At 37.6% G+C, this 27,597-nt stretch overlaps 1 protein-coding gene across 1 annotated transcript in view; it reads right to left on the bottom strand.

The window, feature by feature from the left end:
• The window catches only part of LOC116551942 (C2 calcium-dependent domain-containing protein 6-like), a 94,875-nt gene that overhangs the window by 16,890 nt on the left and 50,388 nt on the right, over window positions 1-27,597 (bottom strand). Inside the window, exons 6-10 of the mRNA XM_032278657.1 lie at window positions 23,130-23,174; window positions 22,109-22,177; window positions 19,836-19,915; window positions 14,249-14,392; window positions 2,924-3,029 (exon numbers count right to left, since the gene is read on the bottom strand). Coding sequence (XP_032134548.1) covers window positions 2,924-3,029; window positions 14,249-14,392; window positions 19,836-19,915; window positions 22,109-22,177; window positions 23,130-23,174 — 444 coding nt within the window. The remainder of the gene's footprint in view (window positions 1-2,923; window positions 3,030-14,248; window positions 14,393-19,835; window positions 19,916-22,108; window positions 22,178-23,129; window positions 23,175-27,597) is intronic.

The following is a 27,597-nucleotide window of genomic DNA, read 5'->3' as shown; positions in this document are numbered from 1 at the left end:
TACTAGCTTTTGAGGGTTTTTTTGAGCTTACTCCTCTAGTTCTTTCAATTTTGATGATAGGGTATCGATTTTAGATCTTTCCTTACTTCTCATGCAGGCATTTATTGCTATTAATTTTTCTCTAGACATTGCTTTAACTGTGTCCCAGAGATTCTGGTACATTGTGTCTTTGTTCTTGTTGGTTTCAAAGAACATCTTTATTTCTGCCTTCATTTCATTGTTTATCCAGTCAACATTCAGAAGCCAGTTGTTCAGTTTCCATGAAGTTGTGTGGTTCTGAGTTAGTTTCTGAATTCTGAGTTCTAATTTGATTGCACTGTGGTCTGAGAGACTGTTTGTTATGATTTCCATTCTTTTGCATTTGCTGAGGAGTGGTTTACTTCCAACTATATGGTTGATTTTAGAGTAGGTGTGATGAGGTGCTGAGAAGAATGTATATTCTGTGGATTTAGGGTGGAGAGTTCTGTAAATGTCTTTAGGTTTGCTTGTTCCAGGTCTAAGTTCAAGTCCTGGATATCCTTGTTAATTTTCTGTCCTGTTGATCTGTCTAGTATTGACAGTGGAGTCTTAAAGTCTCCCACTATTATTGTGTGGGAGTCTAAGCCTCTTTGTAGGTCATTAAGAACTTGCTTTATGTATCTGGGTGCTCCTGTGTTGGGTGTGTATATATTTAGGATAGTTAGCTCTTCTTGTTGTATTGATCCTTTTACCATTATGTAATGCCTTTCTTTGTCTCTTTTGATCTTTGTTGGTTTAAAGTCTATTTTATCAGACACTAGGATTGCAACTCCTGCTTTTTTTTTTGCTCTCCATTTGCGTGGTAAATCTTCCTCTATCTCTTTATTTTGAGCCTATGTGTATCCTTGCATGTGAGATGGGTTTTCTGGAAACAGGACACCAACGGGTTTTGACTTTTTGTCCAATTTGCCAGTCTGTGTCTTTTGATTGGGGCATTTAGCTCATTTATATTTATGGTTAATATTGTTATGTGTGAATTTGATCCTGCCATTTTGATGCTAGCTGGTTGTTTTGCCCATTAGTTGACACAGTTTCTTCATTGCATCAATGCTCTTTACCATTTGGTATGTTTTTGGAGTGGCTGGTACTGGTTGTTCCTTTCTATGTTTAGTGCCTCTTTCAGCAGCTCCTGTAAAGCAGGCCTGGTGGTGATGAAATCTCTAAGCAATTGCTTGTTCATAAAGGATTTTATTTCCCAAAGAGCATTAATTTAAGGAGCCATATACTCTGGCTAGGAGTTGATGTTTCAAAGAAAGACTATCCGAAAATGATAGACTATTTTAATGATGAATGTAGGAGATAAATATTATAAGATAAATTACATAATATTATATCTTCAGGGAGTATGAGAGGATATCCCCAGGAAACAGACAGAATACTTTTTTTATTAGAATACATTATGCCCTATGAGTTAAAAGTGATGTGTCTCTTTACGAAATTCCAAGGAGAATTATAAGGTAAAGGTGCTGTAAAATACTCATCTTTTAATAAGAACCCAAAGTTCTTACTCCTTTTAATAAAAAGCCCTTCAAAGTATCCCTAACGTATAAATAGTGTCTTGGTAAATACTAATCAGTTTATTCTACAGCAATACAACTCTGCCCAATTATCATTGAGGCATTTAATACATGAAACTATCAATATGTTACTACATTTTAGAACTGTGATTGTAGCCAATGTTTTATGTATCCACTGAGAGAGCTATGAATCTTTTATTTCCAGTTCAATGTGTTTATGTTAGAATGTATTTCTAAATGTTAAATCTTGCTCATATATCTGATAAGGGTTTAATGTCCAGAATATACAAAGAACTCTTACAACTTAACAATAAAAAGAAAAATAACTCAATTTTTAAATTGGCAAAGAATTTGAATAAATTTTATCCAAAGAAGATATACAAATGTCCAGTAAACACATGAAAAGATGTTCACATCATTATCCATTAGAGAAATGCAAATCAAATCCACAATGAGATACCACTTCAAACCCAGTAGGATGGGTATAATAATAATTATTAAAATTAAAAAGGGGTGGTGAGGATTTTGATACTTCATACATTGGTGGTTAGAATGTACGATGATGTAGCTGCTGTGGAAAACAGTCTAAAAGTTCCTCATAAATCTAAACAGGGAATTATCACACAATCCAGCTTTCACTCCTTTATATATACACAAGAGAATTAAAAACATTTGTTTATACATAAACTTGCATATAAATGTTCATAGCAGCATTATTCATAGTAGCTTTTAAGTAGAAACAACCTAAATGCCTATTAGCTGATGAATGCATAAACAAAATGTGGTATGTCTAAATAATGGAATGTTATTTGGAGAAAGAAAACAATGAAGTACTGGCACATTCTACAACAGGGGTGAAACCTGAAAGCATGGCAAGCCAAAGACGCAAATCACAAAGGACAACATACTGTATGATTCCATTTGTATGAAATGTCTAGAAAAGGCTAAAGCTATAGAGTTAGAAAGTTGACTAATTGCTGTCTAGGGCTCGTGGAGGGGATAGAAAAATTGGGAGGTATTGGCTAAAGGGTATGGGTTGCTTTTGCAGCTGATAAAGATGTTCTAAAATTGACTGTGGTGTTGGATATGGAACTCAGTGAATATACTAAAGGCCACTGAGTTGTACACTTTAAATGGGTCATTTGTATGGTATATGAATTATATCCCTATAAATTATCAATAACTATTAAACCTTATAAATTAAAATCTTATAAATTATCAATAAATATTCATTGAATGATATACTATTGAAACAGGTAAGTACCTGATCCATGAAAAGGATTTTATATATCATGGACAAAAAATTTGATTACTTTTAATTATCACAATCTCATTCTTAATAAAAAGTATTAAAATCTATATATAGGAGAATGTATTATGTCATTTACCTCAGGATCCTTAGGTTCCAATTTTGGCATTAGAATGCTTTCTAAATAGTTAGCTTTGTCTATCCATGTATTCAGATTTCTATATTCTTTTTTCATATTTTCCAGCCTAAAGAAAGAAATCAGTTATGAATGAAAAAAGCAAGTGATAGTAGAAAATATATGGCATGATTCACAGAAGAATATATGCAATGTGATCCATTTATAAAATGTTCTAAAAGAGACAAATTAACAATATATTGTCTAGGGATACCGTCAAAGGAAAGGGAATGATTACAACAAAAAACAAAGTACTAGTTACCTGGGGATAGTTAGGGAGAGGGATGTAATCTCACAAGGGTACACAAAACATATTTCTGATATTAGTGGTGGTGTATTCCTTAACCTGAATCATAGATATGTATACAATGGGCTTATTATCATTACTTCGGCTATACACACATGTTATAGAAATTATTCAATATATAAATTATTACTCTTAGTATTTAAAGTATATTGCTTAGTCTGTTTGGACTGCTATAACAGAATTCAATAGGCTGAGTGACTTAAACAATAGACATTTATTTCTCACAGTTCTAGAGGCTGGGAAGTCCAAGATCAAGGTGCTGGCAGGTCCAGTGTCTGATGAGAGTAGTCTTCCTTGTTTGCAAATGGCCTTCTTACATCCTCACATGGTGGAAAGAGATGGATCTTGTGTCTCTCTCTCTCTTTATAAGGGCATTAATCCCATCATTATAACATCCTACCCTCATGACCTAATCCAACCCTAATTATCTTCCAAAGGCACTACCTCTAAATACCATCACATTGGGGATTAGGATTTTAACATATGAATTTGAGGGGAGACACAAACATGCACATAGAGATTATACATGGTACCATTTGCAATTGAGAGAAATGTAAGCAAACATAAGGATGCTGTATTAAATCATAACTGAATAAATTAACTTCAGTTCATACTGTACTACTGTAATAATTTCGTAGTCACCTATTGTTGCTATTGCAGTGAGTATTCATTTTTAATGCCATGTGACACTAATCATCTCTGCATGAGAAGTCTTTCTAGTAAATAATTGCATGTCATTGTAAAAAGTGATCTCGTGGTTCTTTGTATTTTTTTTTTTTTTTTTGTTTGCTTTTTTTTTTTTTTTTTTTGTCTTTTTTGAGATACAGTCTGGTTCTGCTGCCCAGGATGGAGCACAGTGATGCGATCTCAGCTCAGTGCGATCTCAGCTCCACCTGCCAGGCCCAACTAATTCTCCCATCTCAGCCTTGAGTAACTACATGAGCATGCCATATCCAACCAATTTTTGTATTTTTTGTGACATAAGGTTTCACCATATTGCCCAAGCTGGTCTCAAACTCCTGAGCTCAGGGAATCCTCCCCTCCTAAAGTGCTGGGATTACAGGTGTGAGCCACTGCGACAAGCCCTTGTATATTTTTCACTAAGCTTAGTAGTGTAAACCTTTAATAACACCATGGGACCTGTATGAAATGCCACTAGTGATGCTAGAAGTGCTCCTAAGAAACAGAAAAAAATTATGACATTACAAGAATAAGTTGAGTTGCTTGACATGTACCATAGATTGAGGTTGCCCATCATTTCAAGATAAATGAATCCAGCATAAAAATTCATGAAGCCATTGCTAAAACCACACAAGCAGGTGCAAAAACTTTGCACTTTTTGTAAAACATAAAATATTTGCCGACTGTTTATGTTATTGGTGGGCTTCCAGTCAACAGTAGGCTATTAGTAGTTAAGTTTTAAGGGGGTCAAAAGTTATGTATGAATTTTCAACTGCATGAGTAGGGGGTGGAAATCCTAACTTTCCATTGTTCAAGATTTAACTCTGTTAACATTATCTTTGCAACAGCCTCAATTACATTTATCATCTTAATAAATGTAATTTTACTCACTCTTCTTGAACATGCTGTAACCCCAATTCAAGCTTATGACTCCATACTCCTAGTTAGTCTTTACTTTATGACCCAGTAGTCCTACACTGACCATATAGTTAATCCTACCTCCTGACCACCCACAGGAACATTATTAACTCTATTCGTGACACCTTAGTAATACAACTTCACTTTAACTTGATTATTTTATTATCTTTAGGTCTACTAACTAATATATTAATGGCCTACCAGTGATGATGTTGTAGCTGAGAAAGCTCATTACAAGACCATCACATATTAATCATTCAAAAATGCCTACAGTACAGAATAATTTATCATATTACAAGCTTTCTTCTGAGCCTTCTACCACTCAAGTCTAGCCCCAATCCCAGAACTGGGAGGTTGCTGACCACCAACAGGTATTCACCCACTTAATCTCCTAGAAGTTTACTCAATACATCAGTCCTGTTAGCCTCAAGAGTATCAATCACCTGAGTGCACCATAGCTTAATAGAAGAAATCCATAAAAATATACCTCAAGCTCTTTTCATCACAATTTCATTAGGCATTTCTTTTATATTATTACAAACCTTAGAACACTTCAAAATATCCTTTACCATTTGCAATGGTGTAAATGGCTCAACATTCTTCATAGTAACAGGCTTCCAATGACTACATGCAATTATCAGAGCCCCAACTTCCTTATCCTCTGCTTCTTTTTTTTTATTGGGTACATGTGCAGAACGTGCAGGTTTGTTCCAAAGGTATACACGTGCCATGGCGGTTTGCTGCATTGATCACCCTGTCATCTACACTAGGTATTTCTCCTAATACTATCCCTCCCCTAGCCCCCCACCCCCATACCAGCCCCAGTGTGTGATGTTTCCCCTCCCCATGTCCATGTGTTCTCATTGTTCAATACCCACTTATGAGTGAGAACATGTGGTGTTTGGTTTCCTGTTCCTGTGTCAGTTTGCTGAGAATGATGGTTTCTAGCTTCATCCATGTCCCTCCAAAGGACATGAACTCATCCTTTTTTATGACTGCATAGTATTTCATGGTGTATATGTGCCACATTTTTTTTATCCAGTCTATCACTGATGGGCATTTGGGTTGGTTCCAAGTCTTCGCTATTGTGAACAGTGCTGCAACAAACATATGTGTGCATGTATCTTTACAACAGAATGTTTTATAATCCTTTGGGTATATATCCAGTAATGGGATTGCTGGGTCAAATGGTATTTCTAGTTCTAGATCCTTGAGGAATTGCCACACTGTCTTCCACAATGGTTGAACTAATTTACACTCCCACCAACAGTGTAAAAGCATTCCTATTTCTCCATATCTTCTCCAGTATCTGTCTCCTGATTTTTTAATGATCACCACTCTAAGTGGCATGAGATGGTATATCAATGTGGTTTTGATTTGCATTTCTCTAATAACCAGTGATAATGAGCTTTTTTATCCTCTGCTTCTTATGTCAACTTAACATTTAACCACCATTTTGGGATACACATACTGTTAATATACATAAAAATTTTGATTATAAATCAAATAATAGAAGCTTAAAACTCCTTATTTACTGAGAAAGTATGCAAGAACTGCTAACAATGCCCTCATATATTAATGTAAAAATATAGCTTAATCAACTTTTAAAGGATACAAGTAATCCATTGGTTTTAGGAACCAAAAAAATGATGCAACTCCAAAAAAGTAATAAGCGTGCGACTCACATCTGTAATCCCAGCACTTTGGGAGCCTGAGGCAGGCAGACCACCTGAGGACAGGAGTTCGAGAGCAACCTGGCCAACATGTTGAAACCCCATCTCTACTAAAAATACAAAAATTAGCAGAGTGTAGTGGTACACACCTGTAATCCCAGCTACTTGGAAGGCTGAGGAAGGAAAGTTGCTTGAACCTGGGAGGCAGAGGTTGTAGTGAGCCAAGATCATACCACTGCACTCCAGCCTGAGTGACAGAGTGAGACTCTGTCTCAAAAAAATAAAAATAAATAAATAAAAGCAAACAAAAAAGTAATAAATTTATTCTCTTCCTTTATCACCATTTCACTTATCTTAATTTTACCAATTATCATAACTATTACCAAGACTTACAAAGATATTTCATATCCTTACTATGTAAAAACTTCTACATCATATACTCTTAAAACTAGTCTCATTCCAGCTCTAATATACATTTACTCAGGCCAAGAAATAATCCAAATAACTATTCAAACCTTAAAACTAACACTCAGCTTCAAGTTACATTATTTCTCAATAATATTTGTACCAGTGGCACTTTCTGTTACATGATCAATCAGCATTTTCAATATGATACATACATTTAGATTCAAATACTGATTTTTAAAATATTTACTTAGGCCAGGCATGGTGGCTTACGCCTGTAATACCAGCACTTTGGGAGACCGAGGCAGGTGGATCACAAGGTCAGGAGATCAAGACCATCCTGGCTAACGTGGTGAAACCTGTCTCTACTAAAAACACACAAAATTAGCTGGGCATGGTGGCACACAACCGTAGGCCCAGCTACTCGGGAGGCTGAGGCAGGAGAATCGCTTGAACCTGGGAGGCGGAGGTTGCAGTGAGCCAAGATCGTGCCACTGCACTCCAGCCTGGGTGACAGAGCTAGCAGACTCCATCTCGAAAAAAAACTTCCTTTTTTTTCCCATCGCTATACAAATTTTAGTTACTGCCAACAAACTTTGGCAACTGGCAACTCTTTGTTGGATGAGAATGGGTGGAAATTGTATCATTTTTACTTATCAAATGATGATACAGCTGAGTGAATGCAAGTATAGCAGCCCTCCCTGAGTGAATGCTATTTGACATAATCACATTGGAAACATCAGATTTCTATTATCAATAGCACAATTTTTACTATACTAAGATACATGGGAGTTTCGTCAAATTTTCATGCTCCACTTCAACCCTATATCTTTCCATTACTTGGGCTTCTTCTGGAAGCAACTGGCAAATCTGTCCACTTTGGCCTTCATCCATGATTACCATCAGCAATAGAAGGCCCAACGCCTGCCTCAGATCTACTCCATTCCAGCACAGTAGCTGTAGCAGGATTTTCCTATTAATCTGCTTTTCACCTACTCATAGAAAACAACAGAACAATTCAAAAACTGACAATATGCTTAGGTGCTGTGAACACTTTATTCACAGCAATTTGTGTCCTAACACAAAATGACATCTAAAACGTCACATTTTCCACCTCAAGCCAATTAGGTCACTATTGATATTAATCAACTGCATCTAGCATTTCTCCATACCTGTACACATGCATTCTTCAAAGCTATGCTGTTTATATGCTCCAGACCCATCATTCATAACCTTAATGATGACCAGAGTACTCAAAAAATAGGAGGCCTAATTAGAGCTATACTCTTTACCACTTTTTTGCTTATTACTGTAAACCTCACATTTACATGTTCACCTTTTCTTACAGGCTTCTACTCCAGTGATTTAAATATCAAAATTGCTAACACATCATAACCAGTACCTGAGCCCTTTAATTACACTGATCACCACCTCCCTAACAACTGTCTACTGCATTTGAATTATTTTCTTTGCACGCCTAGGACAACCTCACTTTTACACTTTAATAAATATCAATGAAAACAACTGCCTCCTAATTAATTTGCTAAATGTTTAACAGCCGGTAGCATTTTCCCTGGATTTTTTTCATGTATAACTGTCTTAGTATTCTCTCTCACTATTCATATAGGTTTTTCAGTGAGCAAGATAGCTGACTAGAGTCACCTGGCACTTATCACTCACACACAAAAGGACCAATGCACTAATAAAGAACTAAGATTTGACTAGAATGTCAAATGGAGAGCACTGATATGCAGCAGGGGAATGGAGATGCACCTGTGGTGATTGGCAGTCCAGGAGGGCAGTGTGAAGGTAAACAGCCTCTGCTGCCCTGTCTCCTCTGTCTGGATCAGATCAGCCTGGACACAGGTGGGACTTCCTATTGTGGGAAAAAGGTTAGCAGAATATCACGGCCAACACCCACTGCTACCACAAATATCAACAATTCTTTCTACAGGAGAACCCCATAGTCCTCATAGGCCTTGAGTGTAGTGTTTAGGGCTGCTGGGAATTCACATAGCTGCATTGCCCTGTATTAGGAGCACAAAGTATGCTTCCAATTGCCCCCTCATCCACCTCTGTGAACCAAGCTGCTACAGCACAGTGCCATCTTGGAGTGCCCCCTCCTCTGGGGGACAGTAGCCACTGCACCTCTCCAGCACTGGAGCTCCATCTTCATTACACCACCAAACTCACATAGGTGGCTGAACACTACACCCCAGTTGCACAGAACCTGAGTTTACTGCTGGCTGTGAGTATGGTCCTGCAGAGCAGGGAAACCAACCCCAGCCAGCACACTTCCAGCTGGAGGAAATGAAACTGCCACTCTCACCCAGGATGAACCTGTCCTTGAGTTGGCCAAATCACTGCATGCCCCCCAAGCTGAAAAGGCTCTTGAGCCTCAGAGCAGCTGGTATATCCCTGGGCCAACAGGGTGGCTACGCATCAATGCTCAGGACCTGAAAAACAGCCCTGTAGCACCCCTGGCCTACCCAATGGCCCTATGCCCCCAATAAGGGCCAGAGAAACCATCTTGCAGGCTGCCCCTGGCAGGCATGTCCCCAGCCTGGGCAAGCAGCCAAGAGCCCATGTCCAGGACCTGAGAAACAGCTCCCTGGGTTACCTCCAGTGGCCACACCCCTGAGCAGTCTTGCACCAGCACCCCAGACCTGTGAAATGGCCCTGTGGGCAGCCCCCAGCAGACACATCACCAGGCTAGCAAAGCAGCTGTGCACCCACATCTCAGGCCCAAGAAACAGCCCTACAGGCTGCCCCTGGCAGACAGGACCTCAGGCCAGCTTAACAGCTGTGTGTCCACAGCCCAGGCCTGAGAAACAGTCCCACAAGTTGCTCTGAGCAGGAATATCCCCAGGCCAGACAAGCTACTGCATGCCACCCATTTAAGAAACAACCCAGTGAGACCATCCCTGACAAAGTCACACCACCATCTCTACAAACTCTCTCAGTCTAGGCTACTGAGAAACTTGCAAATGCCACTAATATAGATTTAGCTGAAGAAACTATATGAAGACTAAACTGCTGGATCCACCTAGAACTAGGCCACCAGGTGCCTCACCTATCTGACATCCGAAGATCCATTCATACAAATATTTCCCTGGGAAAAATCTACTCCAAAAGATTGAAAGAGGTAACTTTTCTACCAGATACAAAGAAATCAATGTAGGGACACATGAATCAGGAAAGAACAAGGAAACTTCTTCAATAAAAACAATAATTCTCCAGTAAGAGACCCTGATTATAAGGAAATATATAAAATGTCAGAAAAAATTCAAAATAATAATCTTAAGGAAACTCAGTGAGATATAATAGAATACAGATAGACAATTAAATCATAAAAACAATTCATGATTTAAATGAGAAATTCAACAAATAAATAGATATAAAAAGGACCAAACCGATATCCTAGAGCTGAAGAATTCAATGACTGAAATAAAATGTACAATTGTGGGCCAGGTACAGTGGCTCACACCTATAATCTTGGCACTTTGGGAGGCCGAGGTGGGTGGATCACTTGAGATCAGGAGTTCCAGACCAGCCTGGCCAATAAGGCAAAACCCCTAGTTTTTGTATTTTAGTACTTACTAAAATACAAAAATCAACCGAGCATTGTGGCTCATGTCTGTAATTCCAGCTTCATGGAGGCTGAGGCACAAGAATCGCTTGAACCCAGGAGGTGGAGGTTGCAGTGAGCCGAGATAGCGCCACTACACTCCAGCCTGGGCAACAGAGCAAGACTCTGAAAGAAATGTCAATTGAGACTAGACCACACAAAAGAAATAATTTCTGAACTTGAAGGCAGGTCTATTGAAATAATACAGGCAAATGAAAAAGAACAGAATAAAGAAAGGCTACAGGACTTGTGGGACATTGTTAAACAAACAAATTATCACATGATGGGAGTTCCAGAAGAAGAGAAGCTCCTATAATCACAAGAAGCTGAATTCTTCAAACAACCTGAACAAACTTGAAAGAGATCCCTTTAAATGAGAATGCGCTAGCCAACATCTTTCTTTCAGTCTTGTGAAATCTTAAGCAGAGAATTCAATTACACTCTATCCAGACATCTGAACGACTGTGAGAAAATAGATGTTGTTTTAAACAACTAAGCTTGTAATAATTTGTTATGCGGCAATAAAAAGAGAATACACCTAATGACCTTAGTAACCAAGTGAAATTGCAGCATATTCACCAAATTCAATACCATGAAACAGCATAGATGAGTCTTAGAAACATAATAATGGGTGATGTAAGCAAAATCAAATAATGTATTATTTAAGCATCCTAGATATAAGATTTTTTTTACAAAATTAATTTTCAAAAGGCAAAAAACAAAATCAAAACTCATAGAAGTAGTTAACTTCTGGGAAATAGGCAGGATGAGATGGGGAGAAACTCATAAGCAGATACAAATCATCCATAATGTTTTAGGTTCTAGGTTACGTTAAGTACTGGTTGGTAGCATTATATTATTCTACATATAATTTACATTAGAATTATGGATTATCATTTTTGTATCAAATATTATATTTAAAAGATTATATAGGCTGGGTGCAGTGGCTCACGCCTATAATCCCAGCACTTTGGGAAGTCGAGGTGGGCAGATCATTTGAGGTCAGAAGTTCGAGACCAGCTTACCAACATAGTGAAATTCCATCTCTACTAAAAAAACAAAAAAATTAGCCAGGCATGGTGGTGCATGCCTGTAGTCCTAGCTACTCGAGAGGCTGAGGCAGGAGAATCTCTTGAACTCGGGAGGTGGAGGTTGCAGTGAGCCAAGATCATGCCACTACACTCCAGCCTGGGTGACAGGATGAGACTCTGTCTCAAAAAAAAAAAAAAGGAAAGAAAAGAAAAAAAAGGAAAAAACGATAATATAAAAAAACCTACAATGGCTTCCTATTTTTCTTAGAATAAAATTCAAATTATGGTCTATAAGGCTCTAAATAATCTGGTCTCCACCTATGTTATCTCAAGCCACTTTCTCCCTTGCTTTTTGCTCCACTTACAATGCCTGCCATCTTTTTCTAGGCATAACCTTTTCTTATCTTAGAGCTTTCGTACATATTCATACAGTAAGTCTCTACCCCTGGATCTTTGGTATGCTAACTCCTTTAATGTTACCTCAACTATCCTCTCTAATAAGTCTTATAAAAATCAGTCACCTCCTTTATTTTCTACCATCTTTTTGATGCCTTCATAGTTTGTTTCTTAATTTATAATTTATTTGTTTTGCTTTTTTATGTCTCCACTCATTATACTCTAAGAACTTTCCGAAAAGATACTGTGATCTTTAAATTGATCACTGTGATTCTGAACTAGGTTATTTCAGACCAATCATCTCACTGCACAACTATAAAAGCTAGACAAAGCATTGTCTAAATTGTGTTGAGAAGAATCAGTGAGTTATAAAGGCAGTAAGGATTTGCATACCCAAGATTCCAGAAAGAAAGGAAGTCCAGAGACGTGGAGCCCATCATTTAGTGCCATTTTTCCTTTAAGGCATTTATGCCTTGAGAAGGCCAAGAAGTTATAAAACTGAGGAGAGCTCTGAGATACAAATATAAGGCTGGGAGAACAAAAACCAGAGTCCAGAGCTTGTCAGGGTTGAGAAGTCCTGGGAAACACCAGTTGGCTTTTTTTTGGACCCTAAAAGGCTTTAAGAGAATGACTGTCTCTTCAAATGTTATGACCTAGTTGCCTCATGTGCCTCACACTAGTCCCCATCTTGACGTTGGGACTAAGAATAAACCACAAAGAGACTAGCCTCCCTCACAGGAACTAAAGCTTGGCTTCAAGTCATTTCAATTTCAATCTTAATTGAATTAAAGTGGTCTGGCATTGTTAGTGCTCCTAGCCTAGCTGGCTGCCAGATACAAATATATACCTTCCCTGTAGAAATATGTAATTAAAATTAAGATCCACAAATTAGTTCTATAAATTTTCAAATACAATGTCTAGCACTCAATCAAAACAACTAGGCATGTGAGAATATAAGAACTGACTGAAAACTAAGGAAAGAAAAAAAACAATAATTTAAATAGACTCACAGAAGATCCAGATAATAAATTTGGAATTTAAAATAGCATTGATGGCTAAAAACTGTAAGTATACATACCCCAAAATTCATATGTTGACATCCTAATCCTCTACGTGATGCTATTTGGAGGTAGGGACTTTGGGAGGTAATTAGGTCTTGAGGGTAGAGCCCTCAGGAATGGGATTGGAATTCTTATGATGAGACATGAGAGAGATGATCTCCCTCCACAATGTGAGGATATGGTAAACAGAAGGGCATTTGCAAACCAAAAAGAGGGCCCTGAGCAGGAATCAAATCAGCTGACATCTTGATCTTGGACATCGAGCCTCCAGAACTAATAAATAAAGGTCTGTTGTTTAAACCATCCAATCTATGGTATTTCTTACAGTAGCTTGAGCTGACCAAGACAATAATAAATATGTCCAAAGAATTAAAAGACATGGCTGTGGATTTTGACAAGTAAATAGAAACTATAAAAAGAAGGGAAAATCCATAGTGAGAAATAAAATAACTAAAATTAAGAATTCAGTTGATTTAATGGCAGAATAAAAACAAGAAAGAACCTATAAACTAGAATATAAGTCAAAAGAAAATAACTAGACTGAAGCATAGCAAAAGAAAAAAGGATGAGAAATAAAATAAAAAAAAAAGCATGAGCCCTATGAAATGCATTGGGGAATGAGGAGACAGTAAGTATTGTGCTTTATTTCTCATAAATGAGTTTTCACCTCTGCTAAGCACAATGTAATCCCAGCACTTTGGGAGGCTGAGACTGGAGGATCACTTGAGGCCAGGAGTTAGAGAGTAGCCTGGTCAACACAGCAAGACCTCATCTCAAAAAAGAAAAAAAAAACAAGCCAGGTGTGGTGGCGTGTGATGTGTCTGTAGTCCCTGCTCCTTGGGAGGCTGAGGCAGGATGATTGTTTGAGCCCAGAAGTTTGGGGCTGCTGTGAGCATAATCATGCCACTGCACTCCAATCTGGCCCAATCTGGGTGACAGAGTGAGGCACTGCTTCAAAAAATAGAGCTTTCACCTCTTTTTTTGGCTGACTTTTTCAAACAAGATACCTAAATTTGACAAGTAAAAATCAGAAATAATCTCATGAAACACCACCACCATAATGAAAGTTTCTGGGCCTATAGCAACCCTATGTCTCAAAAGAATAAATTAATATATTATACAAATAACACATAAGATGAATATTTTGAGCTCTTTTGAACTTTTTTTTCTTTTCTTTTTTTGTTTTTACCTTTCCCGGGGTGGTTGTTGAAGTTTTTCAAGTCGCACTACAGATGGCTGGTCGGAGGGTTGCCCAGCTGGAGTCCCAATAGTAACATTCAGATCTGGGGATAAGAATGCTGGATATTCTATTGCCTGTGGCTTAATAACATGTCTGTAAAATAATAAGAAAGTGAAATATTGAAATTATACAAAAGTCCACTTCCAAAATCAGTGGCAGCTATCACTTTTGAACCCTTCTCTCTTACATTTTCAGCTCACCTGTCCACTTTGGGCCATCGAAGGCTAGAGCTAGGAAAAAAGTCAAGAGCCAGAAATCCAGAGATAAGTGCTCTCTTGATTATCCTTACTACTAAACTCAGATCATAGGCAGCAGAGATGGAAAGGACAGTAGGGCCTGAAGTTCTAATGAGAAGTACAAAGCCCAGATCTCTCTCTCAATCTTTAGACCCAAATCTCTATCTCTTAAATATTTTATCTTTAAAATCTATTAATTTTTTGGAATGTATTGTGTGCTAGGTGCAATGTTCATATAGCTATATATATTATTTCATTCGCTTTTCACAGCAAGCCCATCAGATAAGAATTATTAGATCCTATTATATATATAAGAAAGCTAGATTCAAGAGATTAAACAACTCCTCCCAAGGTCTTACAGCTGGTAAGTGGCAAAGCTAACATTTAAACACAGGCTCTTGAAATAAAGTTCAGATTCTTAAACACTGTTCTATCCTGTGCATAGTGGTAATCACCTTAAACTCAACATGTCAAAATAGAACTCGCCATTTTCCCCTTCTTCAGCTATGCCCTTTTCTAAGTGTCCCCTGGTTCAGGAAATAACAGCACCAAATATATACCCAGTGGTCCCTAAATGTGAACATCTTTCTTCCTCCTTTCCCCTTCTGTCATCTATCTCCAATCAATCACTTCCTAATTACAGGAGATGTAACTAAACATTCTAAATATTTCACAAATTAATTTGTTCGTCTGTTCCATTATATTAGTCAGGGCTGTCCATAAAAATTGAACCAATAGGATGTATACATACAGAAAAATATTTATGATAAGCAACTGGCTCATATGATTATGGAGGCTGATAAGTCCTAAGATCTGCAGTGTTAATCAGCAAGCTGGAGACCCAGGGGAGGCAAAGGTATAATTTTTGACTGAGTTCAAAGGCCTTAGAATCAGGAGAGCCAATAGTGCAGTTCCAGTCCAAAGGCTGGTAGGCTGGAGATCCAGAAGAGCTGATGTTTCAGTTTGAGTACAAAGGCAGGGAAAAGTTAATGTCCCAGTTCAAAGATAGGCAGCAGGAATTCTCTCTTACCCCAAAGTGAATTAATTTTTTGTTTCTTTCAACTTATTGAATGAGGCCCACCCACACTAGGGAGAGCAATCTGTTTTACTCAGTCCGCCAGTTTAAAGTTCAATCTCATCAAAAACACTCTGCTCTCAGAATGATTTTTGACCAACAGCTGGGTACTTTATGGCCACCACTAACAAGTTACTAGATCTGTTGCATAATATGATACAAATGGCAGAGAAGCTTGCATGGCAGCCTGGACCTGTTGCAGAACCTTCTCTTGTTCTGGGCCCCACTCAAAACTAGCAGCTTTTTGAGTCATCCAGTAAATGGGCCAGAATAACATACCCAAAGGAGGAACAGATTATCTCCAAAATCCAAAAAGGCCTATCTGTGGTTATTTCTCCAGGTGTTGTATCTCTTTTTTGTTGCAAGAGAAACCAGATGCAACAATTCATCCTTCACTGTATACAGGATATCACCACGCATACCACTGGACCCCCAGAAATTTCACTGAGGTAGAAGGCCCTTGAATTTTTGTCACATTTATTTCCCACTCTCTGAAACAAATATGTCTTAGCAATAAGTCTAGAGTAGTTGCTACTTCTTGCTCACTAGGTCCAATCAGCATGTCATCAATAAAACAAACCAGTCTGCCATCTCATAGAAGAAAAAGGCAGTCAAGATCCCTGGGAACTAAATTGTAATGTAGGGCTAGAGAGCTGATACACCCCTAAGTTAGGACAGTGAAGGGGTATTGCTCGCCTTGCCAGCTGAAAGCAAACTGCTTCTGATGATCTTTATTAATAGGTATGGAGAAATAAGCATTTGCCAGATCTGTAGCTGCATACCAGGCACCAGGGGATATGTTAATTTGCCCAAACAATGAAACCACATCTGGTATAGCAGCTGCAATTGAAGTTGTCACTTGGCTAAGCTCACAAGAATCCACTGTGATTCTCTAATATCCATCTGTCTTCTTCACAGGCCAATATAGGATTTAAATGGAGATGTGGTGGGAATCACCACTCCTGCGTTTTTCAGGTCCTTGATGGTGGCACTAATCTCTGTAATTCCTCCATTCAGTATTGCTTTTCATTTACTACTTTCATAGATGGAGGGAATTCTAGTGGCTTCTTCTTGGCCTTTCACAACATAATAGCCTTCATTCCACACATCAGGAAATCAATTTGGGGATTCTGCCAGCTACTTAGTATATCTATTCCAGTTATGCATTCTAGAACCAGGGAAATAACCACTGGATATGTTCAGGGACCCACAGAGCCAACTGTGAGATGGACCTTAACCAAAAGTCTATTGATCACTTGAGCTCCATAAGTCCCTACCCTGACGGACGGACCACCGTTACTTTCAGAGTCTTCTGGAACTCGTGTTAGTTCAGAGACAGTGTCTAGTAGTTCCCAAAAGCCCTGATTGTTCCCTTCTCCCCAGTGCACAATTACCATGGTAAAAGGCCATAGGTCCCTTTGGGGAAGGCTGGGAGAAATACTAGCAATATAAAGTTTTGGAAGTATACTAGGGACCTTTCTTAAGGTGACCCAACCTCCCTTTCATTAAATGCGTTCTGGGTCTGTAAAGTAGCTCAAGTCTGAGAATTGATTGAGAACCATGACTCTGTTTTTATGATTCAGGTTAGGCTTTTGCTCCCTCGACCTAAAACTTTTCTGCTTAACTTTATACAGATGAGGTTAGAATTTAGTAGGTTTCTTATCTATTCATGTCTAGGAACACATGATCAGATAGCCAACACCATAGGTCTGCACTAGAAAGATTATTCTGATTGCTGCTTTGATTCTACTATCCATTGTGGTAACCACGCCCACCTTGCCTTTGGCAGTTGAGTGTCTTCACTTGGTTCCTGCCATCCTGGGATCCAATTACTCCCATTGCATTTAAGTTTCCCAATTCAGTGACTATAGTTGCCACTGTGAAGTCTGGCCCACAGGGAAGAGCAATCACAGTGCTCTTCAAGGATCCCAGAGTACCCTTCATGAATTCATTTCTCATAGTCAGGGCAAAAATTTGTATCTTCTGGACCCTCCCAGTGTGGGTGAGTTGATCTTACATGGCAAGTCCATTCTAACTTAATTTCTCTGAGCCTCTAAAACCCTTCCTCTAGCTAATTCACTGTGGGCCGTCTTTTGATTCCTTTTTCTGTCATTCAACTAAACAAGCTACGAGAGCCCTTTCTAACTCCCCAACCTACAACATTAAATGTGGAAATATCTGCTTAGGCCAGGTGCAATAGCTCACACCTGCAATCCCAGCACTGTCAGAGGCTGAAGGGGGTGGATTGCTTGAGCACAGGTATTCCAGACCAGCCTGGGCAACATGGCAAAACCCTGTCTCTATAAAAATACAAAAATTAGCCAAATGTGATAACACATTCCTGTATTTCCAGCTACTTGGGAGGCTGAGAGGGAGGAGCGGTTGAGCCTCAAGAGGTTGAGGCTGCAGTGAGCCGTGATCGTGCCAGTGTGCTCCAGCCTGGGCAACAGAACAAGACCCTGTCTCCAAAAAAATAAATAAATAAAAATAATTGGTTTAGTGAATCCATATCAATAAACTCAGCCTGATGCAACTTTATTTTCCTTCCACCATTATCCCATGCCCTTAAAATCCACTTCTACATATATTCTCCAGAATTCTGTCTGTATAAATTAAAAAACTCAAACAGTTCTTTTGGACTATATATGGAGTATATTCCTGAGGATCCAAAAGAGTAAAATTTGCTCACATTTGAGAAGCATAAACCTACAATGATGATGGTGGTAATGAGAAATATGTATTAATTTTGTAAGTAGGTAACAACTAATTAGGCATTTTACTATTTACTACCATGTTCTAAGTACTTTACATGTAACTTATTTAATCATCATAGTAATTCAATTGAGTAGTTTTAATTTTTATCCCATCCAACAAATGAAGCATAAAGAGCCTGAGCAACTTGCCCAGAGTCATGTAGGAGGACAGTCCATGCAGTCTGGCTCTAGGGTCTGAACTCTCAATCACTATATCTTGCCCCTGCCTACTCCTCTAGCTCATACCCCATTGCTCTCCTCCTTGTTCCTAATCTCTTAGCCACTCTCAACTAAAGACAGTTCTCCAACACGATAGAACCTCTTATAGCTTCCTGCTTTTACTTATGTGGCCTCTCAAGAGAATGTGTCCCTTCACTCCTCCAAAATCAGCGAGATGCTCTACTACCAGTTTTACAAGTCTCACTCCAAGCACTTTCTCTTGTGGAGCCTTACTTGATAACTCTTTCCTCCCCAACTTCCCTGACAAGAACTAGAAGCTTCTTGGCTGTCCCACAGTTGTTTATGTTTGGCTCTTGAAGGGCTTTTATCCCATTTGCATCATCACAGTAATAATTTTTTATGTTACTTTACATTAAACCATGAGCTCCTCAAGGGCAAGGAGAAGACCTCACAGGTCTTCGTATTTGCCATGACTTGGGGATATAGCAGACATTCAATAAATGCTTATTTAATCAATGTATGAAGAAGAAAAATAAATAAACATAAGAAAAAAATTAGCTTTACTATTTCAACAAATTGTCAATATGAAATAAAGTATTTTAATGATAATATCCAGTGTTGGTTAAACAATAGGAAAATAAGCACTTCAGAACACAATTTCCCATTCAATACCTAATTCCCTCAATCCCATTTCAGCTTTTTCCCATTTCTTCTTCTTGGATAACACTATAGATTAAATCTTTTTCTTAGGTGCTCATTTTTCTATAATCTATTTTTATTGGTGAAATTTCAAGATTGATTAGCATACTATATTTTAAGTTACTTTTGGTTTGCTAATGACTTTATTTTTTACCATAGACTTTTTATGGATGATTTTGTAGCAATAATTGAAGTGGTGTGGTGGTAAGGGTAACATTACTATACTGCAGAGCACAGAACTGATAACTATTAGACACTCCGATATTAAGTCTCTCACCTTTTCCCAAAAGGCGTATCTCCTTGGCCTGCTTTCCTTATTAAGCTATTCCTCCCTTTTCTCCTTCAGGCATGAACTTGGCCTCTTCTTTTATCTCCACACGTCCTCAACACCTATCCAGGGCCATGCCCAGAAATTTAAAATTTCTCCCTCTTATTAAGCAAAATAATTCATGACTCTCTTTACCTCGGAGTCTAGCCCAACCTGGCCATGTCCTGGGGACTCCTTAAAATAACCAAAATGCTCCACTAAATGGATTAAAATTGTTTTAAATGCCACACTACCTGACCATATTAATGAGACTTAAAATACTTACGTCACGGGGTCTGTTCTTTCTGGAGGTGGTGCAATATTCATAAACATGGATGGTTCAATAATTTTCTGAAGAGGTTTTAACTGAAAAACATGTAAGTGTATGTTAACACTGTTTAGTTACAATTAAAACTCATTGACTGTAATGCCATACCATATTAGTACCATAATGCTATGAATACCCCAGGACTATGAAACAGACCTTAAATGAGACATGTAAGGAAAAAGGAATTAAGAGAGGAAAAAAAACAAACTAACATTTATTGGGTACTAAATATTTGCCAAGCATTTTATTATACCTTTAATCCTATTTAACCATCTCAATAAACCTATACCATAAGTAACTATGCATATTCTACCGAGGAGACTGAAGATCAGTAATTTGCTCAAGGCTACACAATAGGCAAGAGTCAGGACTTGAAGGTAGCTTTATCTGTCCCCAAGGTAGTGCTCTGTTTACAGTATCACAGTAGGTAAGTATGGGACCATTATCGCTGAAAAGCTCATAAAGTCAAGTTTTTATTTTGGACTTTTCTTATATATTCCATTCTTTTCCATACAATTCCTTTGTTCCTTGTTTTTAGTAGATTCCACCGACATAAAATAATACTTGCCCAATTTTATCTGAGAAGGATACCTCTCCTTAAAAATGGGCTGTTATTATATATGATATTTCTGTTCAGACACAAAGCCTACCTCTGAAGTTGGTGTTCACATGCTATAACTGTCACAAAAAGGAGTAAACAACTAAGGGTCCCTATAAGGCCTAATTATGATAAGAATTTTTTTAAATAGCAGAAGAAAAAGTAAAAAATCAAAGCAGAGAACGGAAAAAAAAAAAAGCTTGTTCCTTGCAGCCTTCATCTGTGTATTACTTCTGATACAAAATGTATTAAACATCATTATAATATAATATAGGCAAAATTTTAAAGCATATTACAGAGATTTCTCAGTTAACAGAGTGGTAGACTTGTTTAATAAGACTGATGTCTTCACTCTCAATTCCTAATTTAAAAACACCAAAAACTTAAATAAAAAAGGAAAAACTGAAAGTGATAAATGACATGTAAATAAAGGTCATTTCCCCTATACAACAATGTCGTACTAATTCCCCTATTAGTACAACAGCAGTACTAACAGGACTGCATTTTTGAATACCACAAAATTGATGACACCCGGGAATATTAAGAATTCTTTCAATATTTGATGAGAGTATATATTGGTACTTTTCTAGAACAATTCATTGAAAAGGTCATTGTTTTGGACAAGAATTTCCCTTCTAGGAATCTGGCTTAAGGATATAATTAAAGAAAAGGACATAGGTTAGTACATAAAAGTATCTGTGGCAATGTGGACACATTGTAGTGAATTTAAAGGAGCAAGTCAAAACTAGGAAGATATCTTCTTTGGGTTTATTACTCTCTTGATGAATCAGGAGAGTTAAAATAACACCAGATGTTGAAAAACTGTGGAGGAAAGGAGCATATGAGTATTATCTGAACAACATCAGTGACTCCATTTGTTTTTTCAGAGAAAAGATCTCACTACATTTCCAGGCTGACTCAAGTGACCTTCCCACTTCAGCCTCCAGAGTATCTAGGATTACAGGTATGAGATACCAGGTCAGGCAATAACTCAATTTTTAATAACTATATTTAGATGCAGAAATCCACACTGATTTCTTGAATACCTGTATTTTAAATTACATCAATATGTATGTATACACACAAATAAAAGCAAGTTTTATTTTATTTTTTTGAGACAGAGTCTCACTCTATCACCCAGGCTGGAGTGCTGTAGTGCAATCTTGGTTCACTGCAACTCCCGCCTCGCAGGTTCAAGTGATTCTCCTGCCTCAGCCTCCCGAGTAGCTGGAATTACAGGAACCTGCTACCATGCCTGGCTAATTTTTGTATTTTTGGTAGAGGTAGGGTTTCACCATTTGGCCAGGATGGTCTCAAACTCCTGACCTCAGGTAACCCACCCACCTTGGCCTCCCAAAGTGCTGAGATTACGGGCCTGAGACACCATGCCCAGCCTAAAATCCAGTTTTATAATAAGACATTTTGAATAAAATATCATTGCTTTAAAATGCATAAACAAATCATAGTAAAGTCTCAACTTTCTTTAGGCTGATGAAAAGTCCACATACCTCAAGGATGGGAGGTAAAGAAGCATCTTTTAAAAACATTTATTTTAAAGAATTGATCAAACTGAAATAGGATGATCTGACTGAAGAGTTACAACAGAATAATCTTTTAAAAGAGGGGAACTAACCTGATGTGAAAATCCATAACCAAAGTTTCCATAGGAGAACATAAATTCCACCTCCAGCCTGCAGACAAACTAAACATGTGGTAAATTTTATTGTTTGATCAGGATGATATTTTAATAGAGAAGTGACAAAATGAGATATTTTTACTTTATAAATCTGCAGGTTAGAAAAGCCAAAGTATGAATCTCTTGACTTTTAAAAAAGCATTTACCCAAGAAACTCCTACAGAAGAACCTACTGAGCTCCTGAAATGTTAAAGCCTTTTATGTTAAAGTTAAATAGCATTATACAATTAAAATATGGAAAATATCAACTTCTAATTGCTAATAGGATTACACTGAGATGCTCACATATATATGTAGATTCATACACATATATGTATATTTTTAATTATTTACTCACACTCCTCTCACCTCCAGTCCCATTTTCAGATAAAATTTTGATTTCGACAAATGATTTCACTTCTCTGAACCCCAGATTGCGTATATGTGAAATAAAGGAGGGCACAAGAGGTAATAACGTCAAGTTCCTGGCCCTTGTTTTGGCCAATGGCAGCAAAAGTCTCTCTGAATAGAAAGATCAATTAATCCAACTACTAATTTTAAGCACTTAAAAAGAAATTAAAGTAAGAACTATAAAAAACTCTTTAGAAACTCCCCAGAGAGAAAAATAATACTTCCTCAATTTAGTAAGTGAGGATCCTGAGGCTGTGCAGCTAAAGCAGCAGCCAGAGGCATTCTACTCTCTCACCCAATGATTGCTAATTTTCTTCATCACCATTTAGCAAAAAAGAAATAAATAAAATAAGGAAAGGAGAATGAGGAAGAAGAAGAGGAGGAGATTCTTGTTAGTAAATATTGACTTTCTATTTAATACATTTCTACTGTTTCAAACAGTGACTGGTACAGTAACTAAAAAAATAAAAACATGTAGGTTACAAATAATATCAGAGGAAAGTTACATGAAATGTTAAGAAAATATTACATGCACATAAAACTTAGGAAGTTTCAGTAAAGTCCTTACTGTGTTTCTATGCAACATTTGAACGTCTTCAATGAAGCACCCTTTCTAGAAAAAAGAAATAATAAAGTTTTAAAATATAGAATTACTCACATATTTCCCTGTATATTATCTAAACCAAGGGTCCCCAGCCCCTAGGCCATGGGCTGGTACAGATCCATGGCCTCCACGTCCTGTTAGGAACTAGGCTGCACAGCAGGAAATGAGTGGTGGGCAGGTGAGCAAATCTTCATCTGTATTTACAGCCACTTCCCATCACTCATATTACACCTGAGCTCCGCCTCCTGCCAGATCAGTGGGGGCTTTAGATTCTCATAGAAGCATGAACCCTATTGTGACCTGTTCACTTGAGGGATCTAGGTTGTGCTCCTTATGAGAATCTAATGCCTGATCATCTGTCACTGCACCCCATCACCCCCAAATGGGACTACCTAGTTGCAGGAAACCAAGCTCAGGGCTCCCACTGATTCCATATTATGGTGACTTGTATAATTATTTTGTTATATATTACAATGTAATAATATTAGAAATAAAGTGCACAATAAATGTAATGCGCTTGAATCATCCTGACCCCCCTCCCCACCCAGGTCCATGGAAAAACTGTCTTCCACGAAACAAGTCCCTGGTGCCAAAAAGGTTGGGGACTGCTGATCTAAACATATTATCGTTTTTTAAAAATCAAGTAATAACTTTTCAAATCCACATATGAACCTAATAGCCAAAATACAAATATAAGGAATGCTCAAAACAAGAAAATAAAAATTCCAAGTTTAAGTAACAGAAATAAATATATTTACATTATGTTGTAGACAAAAATGTTCCTGCTAAGTTACAGTTCCCCTTTACAATCACTCGTGAGAAGAACCTGGCATCTGTCACCGAAGGTTCTGCAACCTCAGACTCCTCTGTGCAAGACTGATAGACTGCCCAGCCCAGCCCAGGACTCCTTTTGTCTTCTTTGCTCCCCAAAGACCAGTTCGCTAACCTTTTCTCCTATTACTTTTTCCTCTTGATGTTAAATGTTACTTCGTTGTGGATTGTTTAACCTATAACATTTACATATTAAGTGTACTATTATGCATGTTTGCAATATTGACTGACTTGCAGAATGGCTTGAGCCTGTGTGCCCACAACTCTAACTGCTGAGTGAACGGGAGGTACTAAGGAGAGTTGGCTTCTTGGGAACTCCATGTAGCTTGTGGCTTTCGTGATTGAAATAGCATCAGTAAAAACCTGACATTGTGGAAAGACACAAACATGCATGGACCTGGTTACCTCCAATCTTGTACCCTCATGAGAGAGGGGTTACTTAAACATAATTTTATATGATAAGCTGACTACCGACCGGACTGAGTACCTCTCTCATCTCTCAGGATGGCTGCATCTTCTAAACCAGGTTAACCTTTGGTACCCTTGCTTAATATCTACAGTCATCCCTGCTGTTATGAGTCAGTCCACAATTTTTCAGAAACTTTTTGAGTGCCAAAATGACATCAGAAGTAAAAAATTCCATACCTGGCCTATGTGACAAGTCACAACCAATACACAGTGAAGACTTTCTTTCATGCGCAACATTATTTAAAATATTGTATAAATTTACCACCAGCCTATGTGTATAAGATGTATATGAAACATAAATGAACTTCATGTTTAGACTTGGGTCCCATCCCCAAGCTATCTCATGTATATTTGAATATTCCAAAATCAAAAAAAAAAATTAGAAGTCCAAAATGCCTCTGGTCCCAAGCTTTTTCAGATAAGTAATATTCAACCTGTACAGACATCATGGAAAATACTACGGATATTCTTCAAAAATTTAAAAATATCATTACTATATGATCCAGCAATCCCACTTCTGAGTATACATTTAAAGAGATTGAAATTGGTATGTCAAAGAAAGATCTGCACTCATTTCAGCATGATTCACAATAGCCAAGATATGGAAGCAACCTAGTGTTCATCACCAAATGAACAGATGAATATGGGGTGTATATACATACATGCAATGGAATACTATGCAGTTTAAAATAAAAGGAAATTTTGTCATTCGTGACATGGATGAAACTGGACAATTTTATGCTACATTAGCCAGGCACAGAAAGACAAACACTGTATGATTCTACTTATCAGTGGAATCTAAAAAAGTTAGTTTCATAGAAACAGTAGAAAAGTGGTTACCAGAGGCTGGAGAGTAGAGGTAGGAATGGAGAAAGAGAAGATGTGTCCAAAGTCTCAATTGGACTGGAGAAGCAGGTTCTAGTAATCTACTGCACTGCCTGGTGACTACATTAATAATAATGTATTGTATATTTCAAAATTGCTGAATAAAAGATTTTTATCATCCTTAGTATAAAAAAAGATAAGTTGGTGAGGTGATGAAAATATTAATTGGCTTATTTGAATTTTTTTTAGTGTATACATAGATCAAAACATCACACTGTACCCCATAAATATATACAGTACTTGTCAATTAAATATAAGTAAATAATCAGCTAAAAATTAATTTATGGGCAAACAGAGGAATACTCCCATATGGAATAGTATACAGCAGCAAAAAATTAACACTAAGTGTATTAATCTTAGAAATATACCATATTTAGAAATATAAAATGATAATATTTTTATAATCATACATAAGTAGTAAAGCTATGAAATAATAAGGGAATAATAAATACAAAGTTTCAGATAATCATTATTTTTTCCTGGGGGAGAGGGAGGAGACAGAAGATGGCATCAAGCAGCAACATAAAGACTTCAACTCTATTTTTATTATACTGCAACAAAGAAAATGCAAAAGATTTGCATTATAAAAGTGCTTTAGACCCCATCCCTATGCTGTATGCTATGGCTGTCATACGCATGACCTCTCCAAACATTATAAACCACACAGATAAGGTTATAATTTTTACTTTAGTCACACAAATTTTAAAGAAAGTAATAAGAAAACAATGGTCTTTCCTCTAGCACCTCCATTCTGCTGTTGAGCCCATTCAGTAAATGTTTAATTTCGAATATTTTACTTTTCAGTTCCAGAATATGCATGTGGGTCTTTTTATATTTTCTATTTTTCTGTCTTTGTTTATAAGAAAGAATTGGAAAGAAACTCGGAACACTGAAACGTTGTAAGTGTGGAATGATGGGTGATTTTTTAATTTAAAAACTATACCTTTGTATTTTAAAATATTACGATATTATTAATGATCTTATAAAAATAACTATTGACAAGTTTGCATATATGCTTCTAGTCCAAGCACCTATATTTCTAAAGTTTTCTTCAACAAAAAGTAACTAATAAGTAATGTCACATTTTTTGATGCCTAAATTGCCATACAGTCAAAGGAACTTTAGTCATTTCTAAAGATCCTCTCCCAAAATATCTGAGAATTTCTGGTTGCTTACACTTATTCATTATTCAATATGTTTATCTCCTCCTTCATCTCTTTCTGTGTCTTAGAAATTATCTGATTTTCCCCAAGTTCTTATTATGAAAATTTTCAAACACACAGACCACTCAAAAGCCTCCAATTAGTACCCTTCCTAGAAGATTAAACAAATTCAAATATTTGTTTAACAACTGTTAACATTGTTTAACAGTAGGCCATTTTTTGAAATACCTGTGTGTGTATAGATATATGTTTGCTGATCTACTTAGAAGTTGCAATCATCATTACTCTTTACTCTCAATGTTTAAACTTTACCTTGGATACTGTAAAAATAAGAATATTTATAAATACATATAGGTCCACAATATCAGTATCACACTCAAGAAAACAATTCTAGATTTTTTCCTAATATTCAGTAAATATTAAATTTTCCTAATTGTCCCAAGAATGTCTTCTATTTATGTTTGTGTTTTATTTTTTGGGACAGGATCTCACTGTGTTACCCAGGCTGGAGTGCAGTGGTACAATCATGGCTCAGTGGAGCCTCAGCCTCACTGGGCTGAGGTGATTTTCCTGCCTCAGTGCCCCAAGCAGCTGGGACTACAAGCAGGCGTCACCATGCCCAGCTAATTTTTTGTGGGTGTTTTTTATTATTTGGTTTTTTTTGTTTTTGTTTTTTGTTTTAAGAGAAGTGGTTTCAAATTTTAGATAAGACTTTCCGCAAGATAGCCGTTTAGGAAGAGCTCAGGATTGCAGCTCCCAGTGAAAGCGCAGAGGGTGAGTGGACGCCGCGTTTTTATTGCCCACAGACTAGGAAATTCCCGGGCAGAGGAGCTCCACGGTCGCCAGTGCGGCTGTTTCGGCCAGCGCCGCTGCTTTGCCCCGTGCGGCTGCTTTGCCCCGGGCGGCTGCTTTGTCGGCGCCCCGGAGCCGCGGTTCTCCGTACAAAATACACCGGTCCGGGGGCCCTTTAGGCTGGCGATTGGAGCCACGGGAAGTCGCCCATACGCCGGTTCAAAAACGGGACTGAGCAGAGAACCAGGACAGTAGATTCCAGGGCAAAAAAAAAAAAAAAAAAAAAAAACGCC

The sequence above is a fragment of the Sapajus apella genome, unplaced genomic scaffold, assembly GCF_009761245.1.
Source record: "Sapajus apella isolate SASKATOON/1434 unplaced genomic scaffold, GSC_monkey_1.0 scaffold10, whole genome shotgun sequence".
NCBI lineage: Eukaryota > Metazoa > Chordata > Mammalia > Primates > Cebidae > Sapajus > Sapajus apella.
This window is presented reverse-complemented; position numbering and strand designations above follow the sequence as displayed.